General features: G+C 41.9%; 1 protein-coding gene across 1 annotated transcript in view; it reads left to right on the forward strand.

Annotated features, from left to right (window-relative positions):
• The window catches only part of MAPK1 (mitogen-activated protein kinase 1), a 90,808-nt gene extending 69,958 nt beyond the window's left edge, over positions 1-20,850 (forward strand). The window contains exons 7-9 of the mRNA XM_056120790.1: positions 8,464-8,573; positions 11,624-11,749; positions 19,182-20,850. Of these exons, the coding sequence (XP_055976765.1) occupies positions 8,464-8,573; positions 11,624-11,740 (227 nt within the window). The 3' untranslated portion in view covers positions 11,741-11,749; positions 19,182-20,850. The remainder of the gene's footprint in view (positions 1-8,463; positions 8,574-11,623; positions 11,750-19,181) is intronic.
• Positions 20,851-22,726: the final 1,876 nt, after the last annotated feature.

Raw genomic sequence — 22,726 nt, forward strand, 5'->3', positions numbered from 1 at the left:
TAACTATATAAGAAAGTACATTTAGGGGCTGGAGCGATAGCACAGTGGAGAGGGCATTTGCCTTGCATACAGCCAACCTGGGTTTGATCTCTGGCGTCCCATATGGTCCCTGAGCACCGCCAGGAGTAACTCCTGAGTGCAGAGCCAGGAGTAACCCCTGTGCATCGCCGGGTGTGACCCAAAAGGCAAAAAGAAAAGAAAATGTGCCCTGGTGGAGAGATGGATGTTCCATAATTATATGGCTGAATCTCAAACATTAAAGCTTTGTAACTCATGGTGATACAATTTAAAAAAAAAACAACAACCCGCATTTCATGCCCAGTTCAATCAGCTTAATCCTTGGCTGAACAAATAGCAGTACTCCTACATTACTGTAGCACTGTCTTTCCGTTGTTCATCAATTAGCTCCAGCAGGCAACAGTAATGTCTCCATTGTGAGACTTTGTTACTGTTTTTGGCATATTGAATAAGACTCGCTCTGCTGTGCAGCGGGATACTCTCGGTAGCTTGCCAGGCTTTCCGAGAGGGACGGAGAAATCAAACCGGAGTCGGCCGCGTGCAAGGCAAACGCCCTACCCACGAGAATGTCCACTGTTTTACTTGTGCCTTTTAAATTTTGAAAGATGTAAATGTACCTACTCCTTGTTAAAAATAAATTTAATTCTGAAGATACCATTAGATAAAATGCAATGTCAGGGAAAGTTTACAATTAGTCTGATCAACTTACTTTTCTTCTTCCAGCTAATCTGAGAGCTAAATTTAGTGGACAACTTCCCATTTTGGAAGAGTTCCCTCTAAGTACTTCCAGGAGTGATCTATGAGCACAGAGCCAATAGTAAGCTCTGAGCACGGCTGGCTGAGCTGCCAAAAACCTAGGAAGGAGGGAGGGAGTTGACATCAGTTATCCAATGCTGTATAACTGACCACTCCATAACTTAGGCTTTAAAATGGCCTTTTGTTCATCAGTCCATTAGACGGGTGTTCAACAAGATGGCTGTGCGCAATTTATCTAGAGTTGTGCTGCCTAAGGTTGGTCTTGAAACGTTCTGCAGTTGATTCTCCTTGGAATTGCCCTGCTCATGATGGTACAGCTGACTTGGTCAGAACAAATCATAAGCTTAGGCAGTTTTAAGGAGAGGTAAAGAAATTAAATCCATCCACTGATGGGAGAGTGCCAAAGAATCTGACCAATATTTATATGCATCCAGCCTTTTAGTTTTTTCTGTAATACAAATTATAGATTCATTTATTTAATAATTCTATTTGAATATCTGTTCTGTGTCATTTAGGATCTAAGATCCTGGATACAGTCCAGCAATTATATAAAGAACATGCATATAGACCTAGAAGAATAGTGCACTGATTAAGAATTCCTTCTTGCCTTACAAGCATATAGTCACAAGTTCAGATTTCCAGTGTACTGCATGTACTAAACACAATCATAGCACCTCTGCTCTCTCTAAGCCTGTGTGCTATAAATGATTTCTGGGCACACCACAGCCAGATGTTCTATAAACATCACAAAAGGTTGAACTTCCTCTTGTGAATTTCTCCTAGTGAACACCACAACCTAAAAAGAGGGCAGTTCATAAATTTGTGTGCCTCATCTAAGAGTGAAGCCTTTGTTAAGCACCACGTGTGAGCACCACATCCAGGTTTGTGTAGAATCCCTAGTCATCACACCATCAGCAACGAGGGCAGGGGATGTGCAGGAAAAGATTTTTTTTTTCCTTTAAATTTTAGCCACTATAATTTACAGTACTGATAATGATACAATTTTATGCATACAGCATTCCAATGGGGGAAGGGATTTTTCCAAAAGAACCTACCTAAGGTTTGAATCAAAGAGGTTGTGGCATTTTTGCCTTGCATGTGCCAACCCCACTTCAATTCCTAACGCCACATATGTTCCCCCAACATTACCAGAAATAAGCCTTTGGGCACTGCTAGATATGACTCATACCACCCCCCATCTAAATTTATATGAAAATGGCATAAATGAATGGAAGATCTCAACTAGAGATGAAAACTTGGAAGCTCAAACAGTAGCATTTTGGGGAGGGGTCTCACAATGGCAGACCATCTAGTTCCTAAGGTCAAACCCAGTGCTCCATATAAGTACTTGTTCATGGAAAAGGAACATAATATACCTCTCTTCCTTCCCCCCACATCCATTTGTTGTTGAATGACCAGGGTCTCACACTTAGTTGCAGTGCTCACACTTTGCAGTGCACTGATACCACAAGCATTTTTGTCAGGCTTCCAAAATCCTATTGAATTGGGGTCCCATTCAGTATGTTGAGTGATACCAGAGATCAAACTTACTGTTTCATGCCTATAAAGTAGGTGCTTTACTCCTGAGTATCCCAACCCAGTTGTCTCTTAAACAAGAAAGTACTCGTTTTTATTCATTAAATGAGAAGTAAACGTGAAATGTCAGTAATTCCACTTTTTCCCATTCATCATAATAGCAAGTTTGTACTGACTACATAGTCAGTACTGTGGGAAAACCGATGTTCCCAGAAGCAGCTAGTGCAGTATAAATTGAGTTTTTCTGAAAGACAGGGAACATTATCCTGTCTTTTGTTCCAACGGTTCGGAGTATTGAACTTCTAGGTCTGCCCATTAGAGGCGGGGGCTAAAAGGCATTTTCATTTGAGATTAAGGGACAGAGAGATAGTAGTAGAGCAGATAAGGTCACTTGTCTTGCATGCAGCTAACTTGGGTTCGATCTCTGGTACTCCATATCCTCCAAGACCCTCCAAGAGTGATCAATTAGTGCAGACCCAGGAGTAAGCTCTGAGTACTCTGGGGTGTGACACCCCCAAAGAAAGTGAGATTTTTTTTTTATAATTTCTTATTGCTGAGTTCCCTGAATCAGTAGTACTGTGGATTTTTCTTCAAAACATATTCTAATTTAGGATTTGTTCCAAAATTACTGCACTGAGGGGAAAGAAATGGCTGTTCCTCAACAGATGGTGCTGACTAGTTGAATAACTATTTGGAAGAAAATCAATTTATATCATTACTCACATATCAAAAAGAATTCCAAAAGAATTGATGAGGGGCCAGAGCAATATTGCAATGGCATTTGCCTTGCACATGGTTGATCCAGATTGGATGCCTGGTATCCCATATGATACCCAAACGCCACCAGGAGAGATCCTTTAACACAGAGCCAGGAGTAATGAGCATTGTCAGTTGTGGCCCAAAGCAATTTTTTTTGATGATTTCTTGGGGGGAAAAGAACGTGCTGGAGAGATAGTATGGCAGGTTAGGCGCACCCAATTTAGGTTCGATTGCTAGCACTACATGTGGTCTCCCAACCACTGCGGGAAGTGAGCCCTCTCTCCCCACAAAAAGCATATGGCTCTTTCTTCTCAAAAACTGTTAAAGAGCTAGTACTCATCTTTCGCACATAGAATGCCTGGGTTCAGTTCCCAGCACCACATGGTCCCCCAGAACCACCAGATACGACCCAAAATCCAAAAATTGAGTTTTATAACAAGTAATTTTTTGGTTTGTTTTTAGTCACTATGAATTACAGGGTTACAGTTTATTTGTGATTGGGTCTCAGGCATACAGTGTTAACACCAGTGTCCACTTTCCTCCACAAATGTTCCCAGTTTCCCATCCAGTCCCTGGCTTGCCTCTTGGCAGACACTGTTTTGTTTTGTTTTTTTCTCTTTTTTTCCTTCTCCCCCGCCCCCACCCCCGCAGCCCCACCTCCATACCTCCACACACACATTAGGCACTGTGTTTTACTTTACTGCTTACTGATAGGGTACTGTACATGTGACTTTACCTCCTTTCAGCATCTCGTGCTAGTCCAAAATGACTGGTTCCCTCTATCATTGTCATAATGGTCCCTTCTCTTCCCCCACTCCTACCCCAGTGGTAGGCTTCTTACTAAGGACAAGTTTCTCCTCTTCCCTTTCATTTCCATAGGGTGTTAGTTAATCCCTTTACTATGTTTCTTCATATTCCTCATCACATGAAATGAGATCATTATGTATCTTTCTTTCCGTCTGACTCATTTCACTCAACGTATTTTCCAGATCCATCCATGGACCAGCAAACTGCACCAATTTCATTCATATTTCCTTGTAGCGAGTGTATTCCATTGTATATATGTTGTGTATATGTACCATAACTTCTTTACTATTCTTGGGCACTTTGGCTGTTGTGAATAGGGCTTCAGCGAACGAAGGGATGCAGATGTCTTTCCTGCATTGTATTTTTGGGCCCTTGTGGTATATTCCCAGGAGTGGAATTGTGGGTTATATAGAAGCTCAATACCTAATTTTTTAAAAAGAATGTCCATATTTGGGGCTGGAGTGGTAACACAGCAGATAGGGCATTTGTCGTACATGCAGCTGACCCAGGTTCAATTCTCAGCATTCCATATGGTCCTCCGAGCACTACCAGGAGTAGTTCCTGAGTGCAGAGCCAGGGGTAAACTCCTGTGTATTGCCGGGTATGACCCAAAAAGCAAAAAAAAAAAAAAAAAAGTCTATATTGTCTTCCCAAAAGTCTGGACCAGTTGGCATTCCCACCAGGAGTGAATGACGGTCCCTTTTGCCCTGTATCCATGCCAACACTGATTGTTGTCTTTTTGATTATTGTCAGTCTCACTGGTGTGGTGATATCGCATTATTGTTTTGATTTGCATTTCTATGATGGTTAGTGATATAGAGCATTTATTTTATATGCCTTATGGCCATTTGGTTGGGGGTGGGGGGTCATTGTTTGATTTTGGTACCCCACCTAGTGATGTTCAGGACTTAATCCTGGCTCTGCATTCAGGTAATCAGGCTCTGATTATCACTCTTGGTGGTAACCAGAGGGCCATGTGGGATGCCAGAAATCAAACTTGGGTTGGCCACGTGCAAGACAAATGTCCTACCCACTGTACTACGTTTTGTCCTTCACCTTCTGGTCATTTGTATTTCTTCTTTGAGGAAGTTTCTGTTCATGTCTTCTCCCCATTTTTTGATCAGGTTGAATGTTGGGGGGATAGATACATCCAGCAGTAGTCAATGGTTACTCCTGGCTGTGTACTCAGTGATTACTCCAGGCTATACTCTGGGAAATTGTATGGGATACTAAGGATCAGACCCATGTTAGTCACATGCAAGGCAAAGCACCCTATCCTCTGCTGTACCATCCGGCCCCTAGATTTTTTTTTTATGAAGTTCTACAGTGCTTTATATATCTTGGATATTAACCCTTTATTGGATGAGGAGACATGTAAGTTTTCCCAGTCTGTGGGCAGTCTTTATTCTGTTCATCATTTCTTTTGGGGTATAAAGTTTCTTAATTTAATGTAGTCTCATTTGTTTATCTTTGCTTCCACTTACCATGTCAGTGGCATTTAATCCTAAAAGATGCCTCTAATTTCAATATCATGGAGAGTTCTACCTAGTTTTCCTCTGTGTACCTTATGGATTCAGTTCTGATATCGAGATCTTTAATTTGTTTTGATTTACTCTGTGTGTGTGTGCGCACACGCATGTGTGTGCACATGGCATTAGAAAGAGGTCTGAGTTTATAATTTGATTTTGTTACGGTGTTCTATATAACAAAATGCAAAGTATACATGAAGCATATCTATTACATATTGAATACAGTGCAGTGATTTTTCTCACAGTAAAGCATTTGTGGCAGTTGTGGATTGTGAATTGAATTAACTGCTTTCTACAATCAATCCTCAATCCTTTTTCAGAGAAGAGGGCTTTAAGTTCAGAAAGTTGGAGCCACTGTTGCAGTGGCACAATTAGCACAGCTAGTCTTTGTCTCTGCTTATAAATTAAAGTTGAGAATGCAAACAACAGACTGCAACCATTTTTAGGATCATCATTCTGCTGGGTTGGTTAGATGAATCCACAATAATGCTGGGGAGAGTCAATTACATGAGTGAGATGAACACTCTCAGAGGCTAGGCCAGGCCCGGCCAGGAGAAAAACATGGTGAGTAAATCAGAATGTAGGATCATATTCCTCAGCGACCCATGAAGATAAGGAGAAGGATAAGGCTCTAAGAAGGCACTGGGAGAGCCGCTGATTGTGGTCAGATGTAGCTCTGTAACCTCAAAGGGACTTCCAGTCTTTTAGGGGAAATCAAACCTGTATCCAAGGAAACATACTCAGAGACAGCATGATTCATGCTATCTCAGTGGTGCCAGTGGATTGCTGTGTGGCGTGGGAGGAGGGAGGCCAGGCACTTTGATTGTGGGATCAGCACCTGCCAGCTGCTTCCCGCTTCTCTCCTTTTCCCCTTCTGTAGCTGTGAATAATGCAGAAATAGCATTTGCAATAACTAGCATTTGCAATAACAAGAAGCTTGAGATCCAGTTATTTTTTAAAATAGCTAAAAAAGCTGTCTTGCTTTGAAATTTTTGTCTGAAGGTTTAAGGACCTAGAATTTAATTTGAAGAAACTAAAAAGACCTGTTTTAGAAATGTTTAAGTTGTAAAACATCTGGTTACCTTAAAATGCTTTTCTCTGGAATTCCAACAAGATTCGAATGAAGAAAGTCCACACCAGCACCACCACTGGCTTAGAAATTAGAACCTTACCTTAGCCAGGCCCTCTTCCTGCCACATTGTCTAATTAGGCAAAAGGCCAAATGACCTATAGTCTCTTAGGAAAGTCACTCGGGGGATTGTTGTGAGTCCATAAGGGGAAGGTTGGGAGCAGGGAAGGAGGTAAGTTTTATTGCCTTGGTTATAGATAATAAGACCAAAGCTCGGCAAAGAGTGCGTCATGTGTTCATGTATCTCACAAACAAGTGTCTATGTTTCAAGGATTCGAGCTGGAGATGCCAGAATCGTGACCATTGTGCTGCATTGCCCTAGCCTCTTTGAGAGAGCCACCTTTGAATGTCTGTGAGCCCCAAGATCCAATTCTATGACTAGAGGAATTTGACTGCAGTCCTTCTGTTCAGATTATTTTTATTAAGGCCAAACTTTGGCTAGTTACTAAGGACCTTCTCCACTCCAACATCTTCTCTAAGCCTACAAAGAAAAATATTATATTACACACACACACACACACACACACACACTTTCCCAGTGTATATATGTATTGGTAAAATTATGTGGAAGCAAAAATTAAATGTAAGAATATACTCTTCAAAAATTTTTTTTAAAAAAGAATACACTCTTTATAGGATTGGAGCAGTGGTACAGTGAGTAGGACATTTGTCTTGCGCATGCTGCCTGGATTCGATCTCTGGGATCCCATACAGTTCCCCAAGCACTGCCACAAGTAATTCCTGAGTTCAAAGCCAGAAGTAACCCCAGAGCACCTCTGGGTATTGCCCAACCCCCGGAGAAAAGGACCATATTGGACCAGAAGACCATTTGGACCAAATGGACCAAAAGGACCATTTCTTTGTAGAAATTAACATATTAATTTGTTAATTTACTGTAAATTGATGTTTTGTATACTAAATTACTATGTAATGTATTGATTTAATATGTCAATATATGCTTTTGGATACTAGAGAGAAAGCTTAAGAAGTTGGAGCACACACTTTGCTTATGGACAGCTTAGGTTGATCCCTGACACCACGTGGTCATTCCCACTCAGCACTGGCGGGGAGCTCCATCCAAGGAACTGGGAGTAGCTCTTAAACAATGTTTGGTGTATCTCAATCACCATCACCCCCAAGAAAACCTATTTTCTAACACTTCATTTTATAAACATGAAAAAGGGTTTTGATGCAAAATACCTCATTATCTCCAATATTTGTATAATGGAATTTATTATCTGCCAATTATCTTAAGGCTTGAGAAACAAAGCCTCTAAGTGGGAGCCAGAGCAAATGTACATGTAAGCACAGAGATAACAGTTTTGCCCTTTCAGTCATCTCAGGCCAGGCGAGAATGTAGCAGGGTGCCTACCAGTATCCAGCTGCTATCTTGAGACTGACTTCTGGCACACTGTATGGGATGTCAGGGGTCGATTGAACCTCAGTTGGCTGTGTGCAAGGCTAACGCTCTACCCACTGTACTATCGCCCTGGCCCCATAGTCCGGGTTTTTAGAACCCACATATAAGTGAGATCATATGGTATTTCTCTGATTTGTTTCATATAGCAGAATTCTTTCAAAATCCACCTATATTGTTGGGGGCCAGAGCAGTACAGCAGGTAAGACATTTGCCTTGCACAAAACCAGGCGAGGTTTAATTCCGGCATCCCATATGGTCCTCTACGTATCACAAGGAGTAATTCCCGAGTGCAGAGCCAGAAGTGACCCCTGAGCATAGCTGGTTATGACTCAAAAAAATAACACCAAAACTCAGGGATAAAGTAGGCACTAAATATAATGGCCGTTCTCCCTATGACAATGCTTAGCTCAATCATTTTGTCAGTAAGATTGCTTAAGCAGGAAATGGAAAATGTTTTCAGTGACTACTCCATCTGCTTCTCACCACTGCAAAAATCTTTTTCTTTTTAGCTCTGGACTTACTGGACAAAATGTTGACATTCAACCCTCACAAGAGGATTGAAGTAGAACAGGCTTTGGCTCACCCGTATCTGGAGCAGTATTATGATCCAAGTGATGAGGTAAGAGCTTTTAGCTGCTGCTTTAAGGATGTCTCAGCCAACAACAAGCACCCGCTCCAGGGCCAGGGTGGGGGTGGAGTGGGCATATTATGCTTAGATTGTCCAAAGAAATAACATTGTACCTCTACTCTGAACAAGTCCACATCTTCCATATCAAGGACTGGTGCTTTCAGCATTGCTTAAGCTTTGCAGGGATAGCTGGGGAAGGGCCAATAAAATGGATGGAAGAAGTAGAACACAGAGGGGCCGGAACAATAGTATAATGAGTAGGGCACTTGCCTTGCATGCAGCTGACTGGTGTTCGATCCCTGGTACCACGTATGATCCCCTAGCACCATCAGGTGTGACTCAAGCCATCACACCCCCCAAAGGGAAGAAGAACATTGATAGGGAAGGAGTCTAGGGCTAGAGACCTTGTCATGATTTGTTGCAAAAGACCCATGAACCAAAATATCTGCCTTAAAGGTGGAGAGATGATTATTTCCTGAGGGTGGGGTGATAAGATGTAGAACAAGAGGGAAGATACTCCTGGACATTTCTCACCAAGTTTAGTTACTTTACTCTGGTGTGCCTCTTTGGGGATGAGGGCACAGAAGCCTACTGTGGTTAGAAATAAGCCCATAGAGGGGCTGGAGCAATAGCACAGCGGGTAGGGCATTTGCCTTGCACGCGGCCAACCCGGGTTCAATTCCCAGCGTCCCATATGGTCCCCTGAGCACCAACAGGGGTGATTCCTGAGTGCAGAGCCAGAAGTAACCCCTGGGCATCGCCGGGCGTGACCCAAAAAGAAGACAAAAAAGAAATAAGCCCATAGAAGGATTGTGGCAAGTCACCAGAGCATGTGGGCCTTCAAGTAAAAGATACCATATTAATATTCACTATAGGAATATCCCAGTTTCTTGACTTGGATTCTCTGGGGGCTAAATTTTAACTTTATTCTAGAGAATAACAAAAATGTAATGTAAAGCAAAATTTGGATCTATTCTGGTCTTTGTTTTTGGGCTACACCTGGCAATGCACAGGAATTTCTCCCGACTCCATGCTCAGGAATCACTCCTGGCAATGCTGAGGGACCATGTAGAATGCTGGGGATTGAACCCAGGTTAGCCACATGCAAGGCAAGCACCTTACCCACTATACTATCACTTGGGTCCCAGAATTTTGGATCTTTCTAGTTGAGACTTACGTATAGGCAAAACCTCTCACACACTCTTATTTTGACACAGACAGAGACTAAAATTACAGTAAGAGGAAAGGAGAAAGTAACTGCAGAAGCTAAAATCTGATAAATGGAAGAGAAAAAAGAGATAAAGAAGAAGAATTATTCATTAATCAGCATCTCCTTCATCTCTTTCGTCTTCTAAGAAACAATTCAGACAGCTTGGGGAGATACCTATAACACAAGAAATTTCAGGCAAATAGGTGACCATATTAGGTCCTTTTAGTCCTATGAATTAGTCCTAAGTATATAAGATACCTTGTGTGAATCCACACAGTTATCTTTCAGAAAGGTTTAACTAACATTTTTCTCATGGCCATGAATCCTTTCAAGTGACCAAAACTTAGTACAGAATTTGGAAGCCCTGTTTCTTCTCTTAAATTAGTTCTAATAAGAGGATTACATGAATAAGTTCTAGAAATGCCTGGTAACTATTAGGGATTCACTAATTGAAAGCTAGTATCAACAAGTTCTATATCATTGCATAGTTTAGAGGTACTTAAAAATCAAAATAGAGGACTTCGTCTCAGGTGGCTCAAAGGGCTAGAGTACACGCTTTGCCTGCTGGAACCCCAGCCTTGCTCTCCAGTACCACATCATCTCCGGAGCATTGCTGGGTATGGCACCAGCAACCCCCCCCCCAAAAAAAAATTAAAATCAAAATAGAAGTTATATTGGCATGTATTTTCATCAGTGAGTCATATGGGAGTTCTTTGACATAAATAGGAGGTTAAAATATATCCTTAGTAACTTCCTTGGTTTTGTGTATTTGCTTGAAAGAGCAAGAGAGGTAGTACAAGAGTTAAGGGGCTTGCCTCCATGCAACTATATTTGATCCCAGACACTGATGGTCCCCCAGACACTACCAGGAGTGATCCTTGAGCAGAGAGCCAGCTCAAGCCCTAGAAGTAAGGAAACTTGTTCCAAAAAGTACTTTGTACTCTCATTACACAATTATTAAAGATTGGAGTATGTTCCTTTTTGTCTCAAATTTTTATTTTGGGGGAGCTGGAGCGAGAGCACAACAGGTAGGGCATTGCACACGGCCGACCCAAGTTCGATTCCGAGCATCCCATATGGTCCCCTGAGCACCGCCAGGAGTAAGTAATTCCTGAGTGCAGAGCCAGGAGTAGCACCTGTGCATTGCCAGGTGTGACCCAAAAAGAAAAAAATCAAAATTACATTTCTATTTTTTAAATAAAATAGGGTTCAGGACCTAGAGATAGTCCAGGAGTTAAGGCACTTCCCTTGTATGTGACCGCCCCCGTTCAACCCTTGGCACCAAATATGGTCTCTTGAACCCTGCCAGGAGTGATCCATGAGCATCACCTAGTATAATAAATAAATAAGGCTTATTCAGTTTAACACAAACATGGACATTATCCAATGTATCTTTAGTTTGGGGGTTTTTTAGTAGATTGTTTTTGGGTTTGGCTTTTGGGCCATATATGGCAGTGCTCAGGGGTTACTCCTGGTTCTGCACTTACTCCTGGTGGGCTGGGGGTCAAACTTAGGTCAACTCCTCATAAGGCAAGCATCCTACCCGCTGTACTATGTCTCTGGCCCCCGGTGTAGTCTTTAAAGTTTTCATTATAACTTCATGCTTAATGATTCCTTTAGTATTTATTTATAATGAAATAGATTTAGCTTCTCCTTATTTATTAAGTACTTACTAGAAGTATGCTTTTAAGAGTGTGGCACACAGTGCTTATCTGCTTATCTGTGTTTGTCATTATGAAGTTCATAATCTAAGCCAGTCATTTTATATGTCAGTAAATGATAGTCTTAATTTTAGCAACTTTTCTCTCCATTATTTTCTTTTCTCTAAAAGCCCATTGCTGAGGCACCATTCAAGTTTGACATGGAACTAGATGATTTGCCCAAGGAGAAACTCAAAGAGCTCATTTTTGAAGAGACTGCAAGATTCCAACCAGGATACAGATCTTAAATTTATCAGGTACTTAGCTTTTATTTTTTTCCTTCAAGTGTGGGGGATTGAATCTAGCAATATTCCAAGGAAGCAATTAACCAAGCTGAAGCAATTGCTGAAAAACTGCTTGGTCCATAGATGTAGAGAAGTTGAGGAAAATCATTGCTTTAGACAGTACAATGGAAGAGCTGGAAGTTTCCTTTAAACAACAACTATTTGGAGCAGAGTACAAACAAGTGACCAAGTATGCTGTGCTTCTATTGAAACATTAGGTCACCAGGGCCGAGTTAAGAGGAATGAATGGCTTTTACAGTGGACTTGGTAGGGGGTTTCTATCAACTGGATCTCTTTTTATTTTGTTTTTCATTTTTTATGCATTGGGTCTGGAAACAGTGACTCTGAGATTTGGTAGCATCCAGGTTTGAAAGCAAAAGTTGTTCAAGGTCTTTCGAACAAAAGGTTACGTGTTCACTCAGAAGGTATTCAAGGAGAGATAGTATAGCAGACCAGGGCACTTGCCTTGCAAATGACTGACTGTGGTATTTCCCAGGCACTGTATATGTTTCTCCAAGCTCAGAGTGATCCCTGAGCTCAGAGCCAGAAATAAGCCCTGAGCACAGCCAGGTGTGGCCCAAAAAATAAAAAGAAGTTTGTTTTGGTTTTGGGCCACACATGGCTATGCTATACTCAGGGGTTCTTCCTAGCTCTTTACTGAGGAAAGCTGCTTGTAGGGCAGCCTTACCTGCTGTACTATCTCTCCGGCCCCAAAATAAAACAAAAGAAGTGAAAGATTGAGAGCACTTGTTTGTGCCACATGAATTGCTTTCATGACAAGCCCTTTGGGAAATGTCTGAGAACTAGGGATATGTTAGCAGGGGACTGTGGAGGTAGTGAATTGGGATCATTTATCCATTCAAACTTTGTGGGCATTACTTGGGCATCAGCACAATCTGCAGTGCCAGAGAGATAGCTCAATGAATTGGACTACATGCCTGCCATGTGGAGGTTTCTTGGTCCCCAAACTCTACCACAGTGGTCCTTTCTGATGGAACTGAGCAGCTCTGGACCAAGTGGCATTGGGAGTCACTAAAAGGACCCCTGGGAATTCAAAAAAAATAAGTGAATCTCCAGGACCTAACTATTATCATTCTCCTTTTCCCTCCCTCTCTCCTTCCCTCTTCTTTCCGTCGTTCTTTCTCCCTCTCCTTTCCCTTCCCCTCTCATGCTCACAGTGAGGATACTCTTGTTCTGTCTCTCTCTCCCCCCCTCCCCTTTTCTCCCTCCCTCCTTCCCTTTCTCCTTACCCCACCCCAGTCTTCTTTTTCTTCCTTCTACCCTCTCTCCTTCCCACTCCCTGGCTTAGAAGATTGAGCTCAGCAGATTGTTGCTTTTTTCTGTTAGGTGTTTTTTCTAAAGTCAGTACCTATTTTGTAACTTTAATTGCATATTTGCTCTAGACCAGCATCAGGGGACAAAACACAGAAGACCTGAAAGTGACCTCAAAAATAGTACACAATCTAGGAGGGAACCTTTGTCCACACAGAATATTGTGTACTGTAGTGTAAAAAGTACCTAGGGTTGGCATACCAATTTTTGATCATGGAGTCGGTCACTATTGAGCACTTTTAGTGCCAGGTGGAAGAGAAAGAAAAGTGAATTAGACCCAGACTTTACAGCAGCAGTTTGATGGGTAGACAGTAGGAAGTAATGTTAAGTGTGCTAAGAAGTGGTTGCCATAGTGGGGCCTCACTAGCCAGGACATAGAAGCAGGAAGTTTTGGAACCCTGGGAGAGTTGGGCAGTGTGGAGACCAAGCCTCAAGGTTTCAGGATGTCAGGAGACCCTTGAAAGCAAAGAACACCTCACCAACCTGCCAGAAGAGGAGGGCGTGAAGCAAGCCCAGGTGAGAAGTGAAACAAAGGTGACGGTGCTCCTAGGACCATGGGATATAGCTACTGGCTACATACTTCCTAAAGTTCTTGTTAAAAGAAAGAAACTGATGCCTTTTCCAGAGCCCACCCCAGTTTTGAGGCTCTAGTCTGGGAGAGATATGACAGATAGTCACTCTGTTTAGTTAATTTCCTCCAGGGACACCAAAGGTCCACAAAACGTGCTTACAACCTGATTCGTTCTCTCTCCCTTTCCCCTTCTCTCCCTTCCTCCCCTCCCTCTGTTGTTGTTTAGACGCTTGATTTATTGTGGTAGGGTGGGAGAATATGGTGAGGGCTGGGCAATAGGGACTAGGGGCAGCAGCTCCGAGGCTCTCGGGAGTTCAGTGCGCCACCATTCCAGAGGCCCACGATTCAGGATGTATCTCACCCCAGAGCCATCTGAATATGCCTCTGTTCAGCCACATGTCTTCAAACTCATCCTTATTATACTTAGCAATGCCCTTTTCTTATATATGCAGCTCTCAATGGCAGAAGGGAACTTGAACTTAACCTGGTGCAGAACCTCAGTCACATGCTCCTTACTTGATGACTTGGCCAATGTGAACCATGCCCTCTGTGCTTAGGGCTTTCCAGAGGCTCCTTGAAGACTGTTTGGAGTCTGAGATTGGGGCAAACATGAGAGCAGATAGGAATGTCCACAGAAAGTCCTTTGCAGACAGTCTCCATAAAAGCCACTGGCTATGTACGCTACGGAGAAGGTTGCTTGCTGCCTGCCATCTTTGCACACTAGACCCCACACAGCAGAGATATGCTGGCCAGTTTAGTTAGCAGCACCATTATCATTTTCTCTAAGTACAATTTTCAAATGCTCTGAAAAGCTGTTAAAAATGTAGTTGACATTCATATTTCTACCAACCAGAACCAGATTCTGTCTAAAATGTTTTGCCATCTTTTCTTATCTGACCATTTCTCCATGTACTTAACAGTTTTGGTTTTTTATTTCTTTTTAATGCATTTCAAAGGAAATTACCAATACTGAGGTTGATGTAGTTTAGTTATCTAGAACATTTAGATAATAGTTATCTAGATAACTAAACTAACAGTTTCTCAACTGTCTTCCTTAGGCCCATAGGATATTCCAAAGGGGTCACAGGTGACAGTCACATAAATGGTGACATAAGTAAGAATATAATAAAAGCAAATCAAGAATATGAGAGTGAATTTAGAGAAAGGTGGAACGGGGGCAGAACATTTTACAGCAAAGTTCTCTGAAGTAAATTTGAAACCCATATATATAAATGAGGAAACTGAAGATGTGCATTTAAGCATTTTGCTCAAGATTTTAAAGTATTTGGGCCAGAACTTTAGTAGAGAGGGTAAGGAACTTACTTGTCTTGAACATAGCAACCCAAATTTGATCCACAGCACCCAGTGGTTCCCCAAGCCTACCATAAATGATCCGAGTGAAGAGCCAGGAGTAAACCCTGAGCACAGCCAGGTGTAGTCCAAAGATACACAGACAAATAATATTGTACAGCAATGACAAAACTTGGTAGAGGTTCTGGGTCCTTTAAGAATCAGAATTTGGGGGCTGGAGCAATATAGCACAGCGGGTAGGGCATTTGCCTTGCATGCGGCCAACCTGGGTTCGATTCCCAGCATCCCATATGGTCCCCTGAGCACCACCAGGGGTGATTCCTGAATGCAGAACCAGGAGTAACCCCTGTGCATCGCTGGATGTGACCCAAAAAGCAAAAATAATAATAATAATATAATAAAGAACGTTAAAGAAAAGAATCAGAATTTGGGGGGTAGGTGGGAAGCAGAAGGGTAACTGGGGACATTGGTGGTGGGAGATGTACACTGGTGAAAGAACAGGTGTTAGAACTTTGTATGGCTGAATCATGAACAACTTTGTAACTGTGTATCTCCTGGGATTCAGTTAAAAACAAAATCAGAATTTTTGGGCCAGAGTGATAGATAGTATAGGGGTTAAGGCACTTACTTGCCTTATATGTAACCCATCCTATTTTGATCCTGGGCACTGCATATGGTTCCCTGAACACTGTCAGAAGTGACCCTGGAGCACTATTGAATACCCCCGCTGAAAAAAAAATCAATTTCTTTTTTATGTGTGGTCTTTCCATACTACTGCCTAAGACTAGATTATATACCTTGGGAAAAGTCTAGGGATTCATTCACAGTACTATAGAACGTTGTACTGCATGTCTAGATTACAGTAAATAGAGAAAGATTATGGCTATCAACCTAGCTACTGTGGGAAAGAACTGGAAAACATGCACACCATGAACCCAGAGAGTACTGCCATGGGTTGTGTCCCTTTAGGAGAGAGGATGGCAGAAATTACTCCAGAGGTATTCCCAAGTGACTGGGACACTTGCCCAGACACAGACATTACACTGATATCCACAGTGGTGATTAAAGTGACCTTAAAGGATAGAAGATGATCATTATCTTTTTGGGAGCTCACTTTTAGAAATGTTTTCATTAGGAACTTAAAAAGGATATACTTGTTATACTTTGTGAAAATACTCCTATTCCTTGGGGTTCAGAGCCTTCCCCCACTCCCTTTATTTTGGCTACTCCTGGCTGTGTTTGGGGGCTACCGGCATTACATTGGCAGTGCTGGGGGCAGAAACCAGGAACTCAAATATAATCAGTATGTGCTACACCATTTTGGCTACATCCACCCACCCCTCAGAATCTTATTACCCTAAGAGTTGTGCTTTTGTCTTTCCAATAGGGCTGGTATGGGTATAAAGTAGGTTCTTAGGGTTTGTTTGTTTGCTTACTTGCTTGCTTTTTTTTCCATCTGCCTATCGGTGAATTTTTCTCAAGTGGATAGATAGGAGCATTAACTTTCTGTTACTCCTTGATTGAAGACTAAAGCATTTGGTTAGGGGACTCAGATTGAACCCAGTCCTCCCACATGCAAAGAATGTACTTGGGCCATTGAGCTACCTCTCCAGAAGATAAAAGCATTTTAAAGCAGTTTTAATCTTTTGCCAGCCAATAGGTTTGCAGTTCAAAACAGTGTTCCTGTAATTCTAGATGGAGTCATTTCCTATATCTGAGCTCATTGTCATACGGTTGGGTCTTAGCACCCCTGCTTCCTCCTTTACACTTGAGCGGTAAATGAAAACCATTCATCTGAAAATGCTTTGTAGAATACTGAAGTGATACTCTGCTAGATCATCATACTAGCAAATATTTCACACCAGTAAGAGTCTCCAGTGGCCAGAGACATAATAGGTAGGGTGCTTGTATTGTGACCCATTTTCCATTCCCTGTACCCCTTATGATTCCCACAAGGGAGTAATCCCTGAGCGTTGAACCAGGAATAAGCCCTGAATACTACCAGGTGTGGCCCAGAAAACAAAAATGTCTCCAAAGACGGGCCTAGAGAGATAGTACAGGAGGTAAAGCACCCAATTTATATGGGGTCACTTTGGCTGACTCTAGTTTGATCCCCAGAACTGCATTTGGTCCCTCAAGCTTTGCCAGGTGTCACTCCTAAGCACTGTTGGATATGGCCCAAACTATACCTTAGTACCTACCTCCCCACACAAAAAATCAATGAAGGGAAAAGTCTTAATTTGTTTGTATTTGATATGCTTCATTACCCTACTGTCCATCTCAGCTAAGCTTCCTCAGGACCAGAAATAAAAAACACAGACTGGCAGTGTTTTTCCTTTTCCTAGAGATGGAACAAAAACTCACAGATACCTAGGAGTGAAGTTAATTTATCATATCCAGCAATGGCTTGTGTAATAATTTAAATAGGATAATCCATCTGTGCCCCTACTCCTAGCAATCTGAATAAACAGTTTCTCTACAGGATTCTGATGCTCACATTTAAGAATTAATAACGTCTAGTTAGAATCTGATTGGGAGTATGTTTTCTCCAGGTAAAATATATTAAATAATAAAGGAGTGGAGAATGTGTTCTCTTGAACTTGTATAGTAGAACACATTGTGAAACTCATGTAAGGGCCATGTGCGAGGTGTTTAGAGAGCAAGGTATGGTTTTTGTCAAGTGTAGAAAATGGGTGAAGGCATATGGACAGGTTTCCATCTGCTGATTTTCAGGGTATTGTCTTAGAGATCTGGTAGGAAAATAGGGTCAGGTTACCTCTAACCTCACTGATCAGCACTGTCTCTTGTTTGTGGATGCTGTTCTCCCTGCCTCTCCAGAATCTCTGGGGCAAACAAATTCATACTTCAACCTGCATTTTATTTTGTTCTGTTTCATCTCAGAAAATTTGAGCATTGTGAGCTAGAGTGATAGTACAGCAGATAAGGTGCTTGCCTTGCACACAGCCAACTCGGGTTCGATTCCCAGCATCTATATGGTCTCCTGAGCCCACCAGGAGTAACTGCTGAGTGCAGGAACCAGGAATAACTCCTGAGCGAAAAAAGAAAACGAGTATTATTAATACAAAAACTGTGTATTGCAGCCAGAGTGGTAGTACAGTGGGTAGAGTGTTTGCCTCGCACGTGACCAGCCTGGGTTTGATCCCTGGTATTCCATATGGCTCTGAACCCTGCCAGGAGTAATTCTTGAGTGCTGAGCCAGGAGTAACCCCTGAGCATCACTGGGTGTGACCCAAAAAGCAAAACAAAAACCTGTGTATTCATCAGTGCAGTTGATATTTTCCTACCTAATCCATAGAGAAAGAAAGTTGTTAAAAGGGGCCCGGGGCTTACCTTGCATGTAACTGGCCTGAGTTCAATTTCTATCACCCCATGTGGTCCCCCTGAACCCGCCAAGAATGATCCCTGAGAGTAAAACCAGGAGTAGGTCCGTGAGCACCACTGGGTATGGCTTACAGTCAAAAAAAAAAAAAGGAAAACTTGCTAAGAATAGGACACAGAAAGATTTCTGTGTAAGTATGGATTATTTTATAAAGACCCACCACCTCTGTTTGGATCACTGGGAGTGGTCAGTATCATTCTGGTAATGAAAAGGCATCCTGGGAACTAAAACAGCCCAACTGTGCATGAGCGCATTTGTATATCTCTCCTACCTGAGTGGTCAAAGCATTCTCTGAGATGAGGTGCCTGTGCAGAGGACCGTTCTCTTTGCAACTGCCTGAGGGGTTCCACGTGCAAAGACCTTTTGGGGGTTCTTTGTCCTTTGCTTTTTCTCTCTCACATTTTTCTTTTTACGGGGGGTAGGGAGCTGGGGGTGGATCATACCAGTGATGTTCAGGAGTGACTCCTGGCTCCATGCTCAGGAATGACCCTGATGGTGCTCAGGAAACCATTTGTGGTGTTGGGGATTGGAACAAAGTCATGACTGACACAAACTCATGCAGAGCAAATTTCAAACTATATATTCTCTCTGGCCCCAGCTTTTCCATTGTTTATTATGTTGCTATTGGTAAGGTTTTAATGTGATTTATACTTTTTACTTTTCCATTTCTCTAAAGTTGATACAGAACATTCAGTCTGATCAGCCCTGTTTTTTTTTTTTAACTTGATTGTTTTGTTTTGTTTCTTAACTTGGTTGTTTTGTTTTTAACTCATACCTTTGTTTTTCCATAGGATTAGGGCTCAGAGGACTGGACGCATTCAGACATCGGTGTTCTTCCCAGTTCTTGACCCTGATCCTGTCTGCAGCCCATCTCGGCTAATTCACCTTGACTTCTTTGAGCCGTTTGGAGGGGCAATTTCTGGTAGTTGTGGCTTTTATGCTTTCAAAGAATTCCTTCAGTCCAGAGAACTGTTCCTGACACCCTTGTGTATGTCACCCACTGGTGACCTATGGCAGTATGTACTTTCAGTGCATCTACTGCTTACCGTTGCTTTTGTCACTAATCAATCGCTTTCTGGTTTGAAAGATGCAGTGGTTCCTCCCTTTCCTAAATCCTTCCTATATGACGCCTGCTAACCCATGCAGTCCACACCAGAGAGAGTTCTTTCTAAATCGGCTCTTGTCACTGGCCTCTTATGATAGGGAAGGCTACTGCCTAGGGCACTTTAAGTCAGTGACAACCCCTTATTTGCACTTCACCTTTTCACCATAGCTGTTTCCCTAGAGCAGGAGCTCTGGAAACATGTGGGATGACTTTGTGACCTGCAGAGCAAGTGCCCTATCTCAAGAATCTGTGAAGGCACTTGTTAGTGTCTTTTCTCATATCATGTTAGTCACTAGCATATTTAAGGTATGTGCTACTTGCCCAGCTTTTAGAAAACTCAAAAGTCGTTTTCTTAAAGGAAGACTTTTGCTGCACCCAGCAATTTTGCTCTGTAAATTTGCTATGGTTACTTGTACCATTTATAGACGTGTAACACTTGCCAAAATGTGTTATATACAGTACTGAGTATTTACAAGACATAAGTGAAAAATTAAACTGGCAGCATCACTCAGTATGCAAAGGTTACAGCAGGGTGCTGAGAAAAAATATCTGAAGAAGTAGCCAGCAGGCTGACCAGATGGTATGGGGTGGGACTTCACACCCTCAGGTCTCTGTACCCTCCACCCCCCAGGCTACTTCTTAGAGTGCCACCTTCAGTGCAACCATAGTCAGTACCTAAGGATTTAATAGAGGAATACTGCGTCTTTAAATGAGAAAGTGTACAATTCTTTTTCCTCCTACAGCATGTCAGCATCTCAAGTTCATTTTTCAACCTATGATATAACAATTTGTAATAAAGCCTTCATGAACTCATGACATGAAGCACTGTTCTGTTGTCAAGTACTCTCAAATGTTTCTAATACTGCTGATTTAATACCATAAGAAAAAGCTAGTACAAGTCATGTTTGGAGCTCTATCCCATATTTTCCTGATCTCTTTAAGTATTTGTTCTTGCCACTGTACACTGTGGCGTTGACTCGGTGTTCTGTCCCAGTGCGGTGCCTCTTCCTAACTCCCCCACTGCTCTCTGTGGTGAGAAATTTGCCTTGTTCAATAATTACTGTACCCTCGCATGACTGTTACAGCTTTCTGTGCAGAGATGACTGTCCAAGTGCCACATGCCTATGACTGAAACGAAAAATCTATTGTTACCTCTGAGTTGTGTTCCACGGAAAATGCTATCCAGCAGCTCACTTAGGAAAAATAATTCTATTTTTAGCTTTCATTTCTCAGCTGTCCTTTTTTTGTTTGATTTTTGACAGCAGTGGAGAATGGGTTATATAAAGACTGCCTGCTTAATATGAACAGAAATGCACTTGTAATTCATGGAAATAAATGTACATCCTTTATCTTCATATTCATGTTAAGATTCAGTGTTGATTTCCTCTGGATCAGCGTGTCCAAATGGACAGTTAGTTTGTGCTTAGAAATGCCTGTGGGCCCCACCTTTCCACCTGGGCACTATCCCAACACTTTGGTTTACATAGGTAATTTACAAACATTTTTTCAGGTCCTTTTCTCCCCCCCTGCACTGCAGAGCATCAATTCCTATATATTCTTGTTATTCAAATCATAGGTTTAAAATATTTTATTTGATTCTGATGAAGTAGCCCAGATGCCTCAGGTTGGATTCTCTGGTTCTTTCTAAAGAAGACCTGGTCTTGTCTCCAAAGCTACTACTGGGCAAGGCCAACAGTGGGGAAGGACTTCCCACACTGCCCAACCCAGGGTGCTGATACTCAGACCTCACGGGCTAAGGGATGACTGACTGACTCATCCGCAGAAATCAGAACTACATAGGGATTCTTGCCTGAAATACATGATTTTCACCTCCATGCACAGAGCATCCATGTGACAGTCCATACAGCATTGATGATAGAGATTTGACTATTCCTTGGTAAGCAATGATAAGTTAGTTTTCATTTTAAAAGGAGCATTGGCAATTTGATTATTCTTGTTTCTTTGTACTTTTAAAATGGAATGTTAGGGTTATGATGAGACTTGTCTGCAATTCTCTAAATAGAAAGCCATAGCCTTGGTTACTAACACTTAGGGGCTGTGGGCTCTTTCCCAGCCCCTTTGCTGGTACAGTGGAGTCTGGTTGGCATGAAACCACTAATTGCATTCTAGAATCACTATAGCCATAAGTTGTGTGCTTTTTTATTAATCATGCCAAACTTGCTTTAACAGATCAGAGAATTGTCATATTCAAGGTATCTGGAATGTGCTAGCCATTAGGTATGATAGAATCATTATTTGGATCTTCTTGTATTCAGGTGTACAGATGAGGTCATCTGAATTTTTATTGGTGAAACAAACACCTCCATCTACTAGTATGATCAGATTAGTTTTCAGACTAATATGGTGGTGTTTGGGGGCAGGGTTGGTTGTCTAAAATACAAGCAAAAAAATTCCTGTTAAACATTCCAATTTCATTTAGTATGAAACAAAGTACCTAGCAAGCTGATGAGGTGGATTTGAGAGAATCATGACTCTGTGCTGACACCAATCTGCAAAGCTGATAGAGACACGCAGACCCTTTTGATGCATGGGTAGAATATCATTGTATTTTGTGTGCGGTACACAGTGTTTGGTGTGTTCACAGTAATTCCTTCTGCTGCAGGCATAGGTGATGGGTATAGACATACCTGTTAACTCCCAGGAGCCACACCTGGCTCATCGGTGGATAATTATCTCTAAGAAATCACAGGTATGCTGCCCACATCATGTGCCACATAATTTCCAGACCATTCAGAGGAGACTGTTTTACCCTTATTTGCTTATATGTTAATACGGTTTTTAAATTGGTAACTTTTATATAGTATGGTAACAGTATGTTAATACACACATACATATGCACACATGCTTTGGGTCCTTCCATAATACTTTTATATTTGTAAATCAATGTTTTGAAGCAATCCCAAGTTTAAGGGAATATTTTTGTAAATGTAGTGGTTTTGAAATCTGAGCAATCCTTTTGCTTATACATTTTTAAAGCTTTTGTGCTTTAAAATTGTTATGCTGGTATTTGAAATATAGTGCAGATGAGAAGCTTGTAGTAGTATATATGTGGTTTCTCTCACTGTAATCCAGCTTGGCATAATTGATCAAATGTGACTGGGAATCCAGAAAGAATTATCTAGGGTTGCACCAGGTTCACCTAAAGCTCGTTGCCTTTTTTGTGCTGTTTATCCATGTAGAGCACTCAAGAAAGTTCTGAAACTGCTTTGT

The sequence above is a fragment of the Sorex fumeus genome, unplaced genomic scaffold (genome assembly GCF_029834395.1).
Source record: "Sorex fumeus unplaced genomic scaffold, SorFum_2.1 ptg000043l, whole genome shotgun sequence".
NCBI lineage: Eukaryota > Metazoa > Chordata > Mammalia > Eulipotyphla > Soricidae > Sorex > Sorex fumeus.